The sequence below is a fragment of the Sinocyclocheilus rhinocerous genome, unplaced genomic scaffold (assembly GCF_001515625.1).
Source record: "Sinocyclocheilus rhinocerous isolate Xijiao unplaced genomic scaffold, SAMN03320098_v1.1 scaffold4576, whole genome shotgun sequence".
NCBI classification, from domain to species: Eukaryota; Metazoa; Chordata; class Actinopteri; order Cypriniformes; family Cyprinidae; genus Sinocyclocheilus; species Sinocyclocheilus rhinocerous.
This window is the reverse complement of record NW_015634218.1, coordinates 113362-124207: the sequence shown is the minus strand read 5'-3', so window position 1 is coordinate 124207 and position 10846 is coordinate 113362. Positions and strand designations below refer to the sequence as shown.

The 10846-nt window shown below is 33.6% G+C and overlaps 1 protein-coding gene across 1 annotated transcript in view; it reads left to right on the top strand.

The window, feature by feature from the left end:
* Positions 1-2663: 2663 nt before the first annotated feature.
* The window catches only part of LOC107745450 (ras-specific guanine nucleotide-releasing factor RalGPS1-like), a gene marked incomplete at its 5' end in the record, with an annotated part of 111928 nt that continues 103745 nt past the window's right edge, over positions 2664-10846 (top strand). The window contains one exon of the mRNA XM_016559322.1: positions 2664-2747. Coding sequence (XP_016414808.1) covers positions 2664-2747 — 84 coding nt within the window. The remainder of the gene's footprint in view (positions 2748-10846) is intronic.

The window sequence follows — 10846 nt, the reverse complement described above, 5'->3', positions numbered from 1 at the left end:
GTCTGACCGTCGCCACTTTCCATGCATATGAGTGAGATAATGAATGAAATTACCTTAGAACCATTAGTGATGTAAAAAAATGCAAATTTATGCTTTTATTATAAAATGTGATGAGAGGGATTTGCATTTTATTATATTATTTATTACAAAAATAAAATCACACTATAAGTAAATAAGTAGAATGTATAAGTAAATAAATAAATAAGAAGTAATGTAACTTAAGTATAGAAGTAATAAAAAAAGACAAACATTTTACTGTTTCTGGTGGGGAAAATCTCATTCTAAAAATCAAATAAATGAAGCCTATTTTAAGACCATTTCGAGATTCATTTTATTATTTTTTTTAATTAATTAATTTATTGCATTGTCATGTTTTTTCATGACCTTTTTAACACATTTCCCCCAATTCAGAATTGTATTTGTTGTACTGAATTCAATTTGTGCTGATTAATAAATTTTTCCAGACAGAATGATTGTAATTTGTATTACGGCAATGAGAAAAAAATAAGTAATGCAAACAAATATGTTATTACAGTGATAAACATTTAATATCCCCAAATATTAATTAATTAACAGTAACAGTAATTAATGTGTGTATGTGTGTATTATAAAAATTATTTTTTCTTTTCTTGAATGATAGACTATAGCAAATTTTATATTTGAATTACATTCTTGTGTTTGATAAAACTGATTAAGTAAGTAAACACTATGTAGGACAAAAAGTGACATGTTTAAATGACTGTGTTTGACCTTGTTTGATCGATCTCAGAAATAATTTCATTGTAGAACTGGATTATTGCTGCTTGTGCCTCGTCTTGTGAGCCATAAATGCCACTGAAATGTTAAAAACCACAAGTCCACGGCCGCGGTGATGTGAGGAGCAGGTGTTGGGACAGGAGAGACTGTATTGTGGCCTTTCAGAATACCTACAGTGCCACGCATCCACTTTAGTGCCGGGCATTCTGGGAATGAAAGTCAAAAACGCAACCTTTGACCTCTCACATGTTTTCTTTTTAATTGGTTGGGTGCTTTCCCAGTGTTCACCGCGAGCATGGAGGGCCTATAGGGCTCATTCACGTCATCAAACCCTTTTGTGTTAGTTTTTTCCTTTTCATCGTAGAATTGAATGTCTTTTAACTGGCCAAATCCCCCCAAGCGGCTTTGAAAACTTTTATTTAGGGTTTTAGGAAATTGCATGAAGATTTAATAAAAAATAACATTTTCAGCAAAACCTCAATATGAGAGGTTCTGTTTTAATTGTACATATTTCATATTACGCATGTGTCTCTCATTAGACAGCATATGTTCGGCTTTAAATGTTTATTTCTTTCAATCAGCACAGACTAAAGTCTTGTCAACACATCTTGCGTGGAGCATCTTTTGTTTGTATACCATAATATAAAATCTGATTGGATGAGCCACGTTAAAAAAGTCATTGGAAGAATAGCCATGAAAAGCAGACCTGTGATTCCACATGAGTTTGAGTTATTAATCCAAATCTACGCTTTAGCTAATGCTTCTCATGTTCTTATTTATTCATTTTCTATTATTTATTTATTTATTTTCTTTTTTCTGTCTTTATTTATTTATTTTCTTTTTTCTTTATTTATTTGTTTTCTTTCTTTTTATTTATTTATTTTCTTTTTTATTTATTTGTTTGTTTTCTTTTTATTTATTTATTTTCTTTTTTATTTATTTAATTATTTTCCTTTTATTTTCTTATTTATTTTTTCTAATTTTCTCATTTATTTCATTTATTTATTTTCTTATATATTTTCTTAACATTTTCATGTTCTTATTTATTCATTTTATCATTTGCTTTTCTTTTTATTTACTACTTTTCTTATTTGTTTATTTGTTTATTTCCTTGCTTATTTCCTTAATTATTTTTATTTATTTATTTATTCATTCATTTATTTATTTATCCTTTTTTTTTTTTCTTTAGTCAGGTTAGACACCATATTAAATTTTATAATTGTGAGGAATGGAAATACAGTCTTAAACAAGTATTGTTGTGTACCTAATGTCAATGAAAATGTTACGTCGTCTTAAAAATGCATGCAATTTCTTTAAACGGAGTCGCAAAAATAAGTGACAATTAGCATGTGCTTTGACCCTGAATAAAGACTATAGGACCTGTGAGAGACATCTGGAAAGGGGCAGATCATCGTTCTCTGTCTAATTGTCTTTTTTGCTCTGTTTTTGCAGCGCCAGTAGTCATTTGTGACAGTATATAAATAGAGGATAATTGCGCACACATTAGTTTAGCTGAACTAACGGGTAAGCTGCAAATGAAGTAAACTCACAGAAAGTTTGTCACGTCCTGTTCACTGGGGGGGGCAATCTTTATAATTATTGATTGACAGAAGAAACTTGAGATCTTACACAAAGCTGAAAGAACATGAAATCATCACTTAAACAGGGTTCGGTTACACTTGGTTTAAATACTGGGGCTCCACAGTGTAATAATTCTGCTTCCACTTAAAGGCCTGCTGTCAGTCAAAGGCACTGTATGTTAGTGCTTCCTATTGCCCTCAGTTATTAAAAAAAGCACTTTTAAACCACAGGAGGTTTAAAAAGTTCAAATCTTAACGATGGAATTAAATCCAATTTGACTGTATTTGCTGTCTTAATCATGATTGTTTGTGTCTGTTGTGTTGTAGGAGCTTGCTAGCTGTGGCTGGAACAAAAAGGAGAAACACATTTTGGCTCCTAATGTTGTTGCCTTCACACGGAGGTTCAACCAGGTAAGATGGATGATGATTGGTTATTTTGTTTTATTTTATTTTATTTTGTTTTATTTTGTTTTGTGTTTTATTTTATTATTTTGTTGTATTTTATTATTTTGTTTTATTATGTTTAATTTTGTTTTATGTTTTATTTTATTTTATGTTATGTTTTGTTTTGTTAATTCTTTACATTTTTAATTTAAAATATATATATATTTTTAAATGTATTCATTTTTATTTTATTATTTGTATTTATGTTGCATTATGTTCTGGAATTATTAATTAATTAATTTATTTATGCTACTATTGTCACTATTGGTGCACAAAAAATAGAACATTATATTATAGAATATAATATAATTTATTATTATATTATATTATATTGCATATGCTTCAAAAGAAATCAAGAATCAAATCAAAATGTGTAGTTGTATAGATATATAACTGTGTAGTAATATTAAGTTAGTAAAGCAAATCATTTAAAACAATTAAATCAGCTTGTAATCATGACCCAGTATCAGACTGAAACAGACAATTTAATAAACACTGATATTGAATGTTACTGATATGATGGAGGTATTGTTCGTCCCTAGTTGTCATCCCAGTGAAATGCTGCACTTATTCATTTATATATTCATTTCATTTTCCAGATGTGAAGTGTATGAAGTGGATATAAAGTGTATTTTTGCCTGGGCTGTAACTGATATAGTGCCAGCAGACTGCGAACTGTGCCACAAAACCATTATCAACCTGATGGCTCACAGCTTTAGGACTTAATATGTGCTGGAAATACTGTTAACAGCTCTCACATGGGCAACCATCCTTTCCTCTTCAAGCTCGACCTTTTCTACCTCTTTTCTCCAGTTTAAGGAAAAATGTGGTGTAGCGAATCAGCTCATGGGGAAATATGAATAATTAATCATAACTAGTTATAATTAATTATAAATATTTAGATCCGCTGTAGATATTTACTTGACCTCTCAGGGTCAACTGTCTTTAGAAGAGTCCATTTCTACTGTGCACTGTGTCTCTTCCTTAAGAAAAAGGCAGTGATTTTCCCTACTTACATTTCATTAGGTCGTAAATGTATCTGGTGTCAGGGTTGCCATGGTAACCAGGGGGGGCCTGGTGTCGTTGCAGACATCCTGGCATCCAGTTTATTTGGTGAGGGGACTGTGACGATTTGTTAATCTAATGAATAACTGATTTGTTAAATGAAATGAAAAATTGTGTGTTTGATTGGTCCAGACGCTACAGTGGTTGGCCAATCATTGCTGTGCCGTTACATTTAGACAACATTCATTTTGACATCTCGTATGTTGTTGACATAGGGCACATGCTGTTTTAACAAATGATCACTCCAACTAATCATTTACCACCCCGACTAACAGCGAAAATCACTTTCTTACAAAGATACATGTGAGAAATTATTAACACGACTGTCCGAGTTGTTTTTGCGCTTAAAGGAATAGTTCATCCAAAAAAATGAACATTTGCTAAACATGTCCTCACCCTCAAGATTTAGATGAGTTTACATCTTCATCAGAACAGATTTGGAGAAATGCCGCATTCCATCACTTGCTCACCAGTGGATCCTCTGCAGTGAATGGGTGCCGTCAGAATGGAAGCATTATTATGGATAAAGGATAGTGATCGACCGATATTGATATTTTATAACCGATACCAATACCAATTATTTGCATGTTTATGTGCCCGATATGCAGAACCGATATTTATTTACTGTTATAAAGTAAATAAATGACTGACTGAGTCATCTTAAAAAAAGTGTTAAAAAAATTAGCAGTCGGCGTTTATCGGTGAATCCGATATTACAAAACCGATATCCGATTATTGTAAAATGCTTAAATATCGGGAAAAATATCCTGTAAATCGGTCGATCTCTAATAAAGGACTTGTATTTTAGCCAGAAACAGTTTTGAAGTAGGAAGAGATTCATTCAGAACGAATCTGCTGCGTGGTTAGGAGGTTATGCGTACATATGAACCGGCGGGACATAAGCTAAAATATACTTGCTGCACGTTGCATAAAACGTTCAAAAAATTTCAATATGTGGGAGTAAGAGAAGAGCAGACATATAGATAAATCTGACGATGCAAGAGAGAACTCCATTCGGTCCGGTTTTCTGAGCGCACACACTGAAGCACACACACACAGAAAGCGCCTCTCACAGCGCGTGAGTACTCTTTCGCCTCGCATGAACGGAGAATTACACACAAAATGATGTCGAATTGTCCGTTTTGACGAGTATTCACGTAAACACAGTTGATTACGTCTTAAGTGAACGTAAACAGCAGGGAGAACGTGTATCAGGACATTGCATCCATTGCATCCGTGCATTCGGTTTTAAAGGGACAGCAGCCTAATTTAGTTGCTGTTGTCCGAGTCACTGATGTTAATCAAGCAACAAAAGAAACACAGAAAATCACTCACTGCTCTTGACTGAAAAACTTTAGTAGCCTTAAAGATTCATCTAAATGTATTTATAGAAATAAATATGTTTGCTTGAATAACTATGACTAAAACTAAATCAAAATATGCTGTCAAAATTAACACTGCTGCAGAGGATCCATGTGATGGAATGATAAATTTCTCTAAATGTTCCTATGAAGAAACAAACTCGTTTTAAATTTTGGGTGAATTATTCCTTGTTAACCAAAAACTTCTCCAGTCTTTTGCTTCAGTAGTAAAACTTAACTCGCACGCCTCATAGGAAAGATCTGTGAATCAGTTTTGTTCATGGAATGAATTTTGACTTTTAAAATGTTGTTTGTTATTCAAATTTGGTGATGCTGTTGGGTTAAAATGCTTAAGGAACCATTAATTATAAAACCAGAAGGAAGTTTGGTTTCAAGATAATTTAGAAACATTTGGCCATAAATTAATCTTAACTAAATTTGCGGTTTCAATGTAGTGCTTCCAGTTCTGTTTATTTATGAAGTTTCAGCCTGGAATGAATTCGATTTTAAATCTGTCTCTTTAAATCCGAAACCTAATCAGATTAACTGGTGTGTCCCAATTTTTCATATTCAAGATTTCGTGAAAGTGCTATAAAAGTGCAAAGCAGACAGTAGATGACCCACGTTTACAATTATGACACATGTTTAATGAGACGATTTGTTCTAGCTTTTTAGCCAGGAGTGTGTGGAAATTACATAAAAGCATCAAGTTCCCCGCTGCACAATTTCCGCTTGAAACGGTCTTAGTGTGTGCAACTCTCCTCAAAGTCAGTCTCACACAATTCCTTCTATCTTGGCTGTCGACATCGTTGGTTTTATGAAATCATTAAACCGAACATGATGAGCTGGCTTCCAGACCTTCGGAAAGATGGAGCGGCTTTGAGCCACATTTCTTGGCCACCCAAGAGTGTGTTTCGCTTTAAACAATGCCTGTTGTTTGATGTACTGTTTAGAGAGTGAGCAGTTTTGAATGTTTCATATATTTATATATGCATATATATGTATGTGAAGTCAAGCATCACTATTACGTAGCTCATGTTACATAGTGATTTGAACAAACCTCTAACAATGTTACACATTACAGGGATAGTTCACCCAAAAATGAAAATTACCCCATGATTTACTCACCTTCAAGCCATCCTAGGTGTATATGATATTCTTCTTTCAGACGAATACAATCGGAGTTATATTAAATAATGTCCAGGCTAATCCATGCTTTATAATGGGAGTTGATGGTAGCCCAAAATTTGAAGTCCAAAACATTGCACCAATCCATTATAAAAGAAGTCCACACGGCTCCGGGGGGTTAATAAAGGCCTTCTGAAGCGATGCGATGCGTTTGTGTAAGAAAAATATCCATATTTACAACTTTATAAACCTTAATCTCTAGCTTCCGCTAACTGTCGTACGCTCGTTCACGAGAGAGGTGCGTCCAGCGGATGACGTAGCACGTAGGCAAACACGGTGACGAACACGGAAGTGACGAACGCGGAAGCGCAGAGGAGAGAGCAAAACAAAACACCGGTCACGAATTAGTAGTACAAAACGAGGATTTGTAAAGAAAAATGACAGAGGATTTTAATATAAGCCAAGAGGACACTGGTTTTCCTTTGCTGTAAACAAAACTTGTTTCTCGCAAGACTAGCATATTCTCACCGGAGCTTATGCTACGTGCTACGGAAGCTAGAGATTAAGGGTTATAAAGTTGTAAATATGGATATTTTTCTTACACAAATGCATTGCATCGCTTCAGAAGGCCTTTATTAACCCCCCGGAGCCGTGTGGACTTCTTTTATAAAGGATTGGTGCAATTTTTTGGACTTCAAATTTTGGGCTACCTTCCACTCCCATTATAAAGCATGGATTAGCCTGGACATTATTTAATATAACTCCGATTGGATTCGTCTGATAGAAGAATATCATATACACCTAGGATGGCTTGAGGGTGAGTAAATCATGGGGTAATTTTCATTTTTGGGTGAACTATCCCTTTAATCTGCATCATTTGTGGCATCGGGGTGATGAGTTTTGCATGTTCAAGCAAGGCTGCATGATTAATAGAAATAAAAACTTAATGTGAATTATTAAAATGTATTTAATTAAATAAATAAATGTGCTGTGTTTCAGAGTGAAGCATGTGTTCATTTACATGCAAGCAGGTAATGATTCAGCATCTAAGAGGCTCAGTTCCTAATATAAATAAAAGTAATATTATTGTTATTATTAATATTATTATATTCTTTTTCTTAAATATTAGATATTTTATTTTACAGTGAAATATAACAATAGTAATATTGATGTTGTTTGTAGCCATTTTTATATTTTTATTTATTAGTAGGAACAGCAATTACTTTTTTATTATTTTTTGAACATTTAATATTATTATTATTATTATTATTATTATTATATCTGTATTCATATATAATCACAAAATTTTGGCCAAATTTTGCAGGCCCGCAAACTAGCACAGCAAACCTGGATTTTTTTTTTTTTTTTATAATGTAAAATAAATGATTTTATTTTATAAATTATTATATTATTTATTTTTCTGAAATATTAGATTTTTCATTATATGGTGAAATATTACAATAGTATTATTTATTTTGTTGTTTTTTAAGTAATTTTTATATTTATATTTCATAGTAGCAATAATAATAATAATAATTATTATTATTATTATACCCATGTTGATACGTCATTACAAAATTTTGGCCGTATTGTGCAGCCCTGCAAACAAGTATCATTAAATCATAAATCACAATCACGATTTTTCAGAAAAGTCATGCAGCCCTACTCAAGAACTCTGCTAAATATCTAGTAGAGTTTGTCCATGTAATAAATCAGCTCTGTATTCTTAGTGAAATCAGGTGAGCAGGAACTGTACATGGAAACATTGTGCTCCATCGTCATGGCAACTGAGCAGAAACTTCGGCCTTCAAAACATTGTAGCGCTCTTTGCCAGTTCATTATTTATGGAGCGGGAACAGAAGCTTTCAGAGCCGTTTTGAAGGCATTATGGGTAGGAATGAACCAGATGAGCTCACCCTCTTTCATGAAGGGGGTCACAGCTCTACGCTTTGGTAAAACCCACTTTACAACCACTTTGGAAAAAGAACCATCATCTCCGGGCCAAGAAATGTAAGCGCTGTGCCCCGTTTCTCCACAGGTTTCTATACCAACCAGAGCTCTTATAATGTGTAAATGATTTGATAATGAGCTATAAGCTATGACATCATTGCACATGACTTATCTAGCAAAGCGGCGTTCATATATTTTAACCTAACACAGCTGCCGCGCTATGATACGCTTGTCCCATTCCCTACAATTGCTGGAAAACTTGAAATTTTGGCCAACATCTTTGAAGCTCATTTTCTTTAGATCATAACTCAATGACTATGACTCAAGCGTTGCATGTTTATCTTAATAAAGATGACACCAAAGTGTCTGTTATCATTTATGAAATGAAGGAGGGAGTAGTTAGAAATTTTTGTCAGGATTTGCACAGCGTTTCCTCAGGGTAACAAATGCAATTTTATTGTTTTTAAAATGATTAATTAATGAGGGGATGACATTGAATAAGCCAATGAAAGCTTTTTTTCTGGCTCACACTACTTTTTTGTCTGAATTGAACCATACAGGGTCTTAAAAATTGAGACACTAAAAGAAAAGTTTGTTAAGAACCAAAATCCAAAATATATAAAAAAAAAGTTATATTTAATACTTCTTGAATTACAGGCATGCCAACATCGGGGGGAGAAAAAACACACAAAAAATGCTTTTTTTCGTATTTTTGAACTGTCACCATTGGCGTATAATGCAATAAAGATTGCTAAAGTCAACAGATTTTACTAATAGAACTACCAATCTCTGTGTAAAAATAACATAATGATGCTGCCATCTTTCTAAAGTCCTTTTTACCCATCTGTATTTTGGGTCCAAATCAAAGGTGAAAATTGTCATTTTGACCCCACTCTACAAAATAGTGGATTATGCATCCTTTACATTTAATATTTTGGCTTTTGTCACTATTATATTTTTCTTTCTTCAGAATAAACATTAACAAAATAAACATTTTTAGCCAGGAAGTTTCTGAACTTTGATTGATTTGACACAGAATGACCCAGAGTCACTCAGTTCCACTACAAATATTTGTGTACAATTTAATAATTTACTAATAAAGCCACATTGAGATCCAAATATCTCTGGGATTAAACCATATAGGGTCTTAAAATTCGAGATAGCGAAAGAAAAGTTTGTTAAGAACCAAAATCCAAAAGGATACTTGAATTTCAGGCATGCCAACTTTGGGGGGAAAAGAAGCTCACACACACACACGCACACACACACACACAGTGCTTTTTTTCCTATTTTTGAGCTGCCACCATTGGCATATAATGCAACAAAGATTGCTAAAGTCAATAGATTGTACTAGTAGACAAGCCAATCTCTGTGTAAAAACAACATAACGATCACAAGTCCCACAGTAAATACATCCATGACATTTAATATTTGTCTTTCATTTCTATTTATGTTGGTCTTCCTTCAGAAGTCTCTGCAATTTGTTTTGATTTGACACAGAATGACCCTGTAGTCACAAATATTTAAGTAATTTAAACCCATCTTTAATCAATTTCTTTTCATTGTCAGACAGCGTTGGCTTCAAACAACATTCCCATTTAATGAATAAAGAAGTCTAGTAAAGCCTGTGTTCGCGGCCCCTCAGACGAGTGTTTTGTGTACACGTCACATGTAGGCAGTAGACAGCAAGGCAGCTCACTAGGATTTAAGAAACAGGGCTTGTATATTCTTAGATGTTAATTCTAAAGCTTTGTGTACTCGATCAGTTTAATGTTTTCTTTTAAGGATGAAAGTCAGGGGCCAGATTTACGGTGGCCTTTTTCTCCATCATGTTGTGGAAGCTTTGACTTCCTGAGGGTCGATGGAAAATACATCTTTTGCTTGGACGGTTCAGTCCATATATTCTTAGTTTACAGATATATTTACTGTTCCTCGGAGAGTTCTGCGGCCATTTGTTGGTTGTGGACAAATTGACTGTTTTTAGCCTCTGATAAACCAGCGAAAATCCAGACAAGGATTTTGGACTTTGAAGGTGGGCTTTAAAACTTAATCGTTGATGTCCTAATCTTAGATGAAGTTATTCTTTTATTTTTTAAATTGTGTCTAAGGAGATCCCAATTCTGTTGCAGTCAGTACACAATAACAGTTTTCACTCAGAAATTGCTTGTAGATTTCACAAATAAATACAAAGAAACTGCAAGCAATGCATTGAATTAAACAAGAAAATTTGAAGTAGAAAGACTCAACTAGTATTTTCTTGTAAAACGTATTCCAATAATCTTTGTTTCATTTACAACTTGCAATATTTTTTACACATGCAATGACTCACGTTCCTGCTTTATTCAAGAGCGCCAATTTCTTTCTAATTATTTGTCAGACATTAAATAGTTTCTTGAGTTTGATTCCCCTTGTGTGAAATATAATCGAGGCCGCTTTTGAGGAAATTGTTGAGGTTTGTTACCTGACTCCCGTTATGTTGTAACGGTTCCCTGAGGCCGAAATCTTAAACTATTTACTACGGTCAGATTCACTCAGGCTTCACCAGCTTTCTAATTTTGTTAT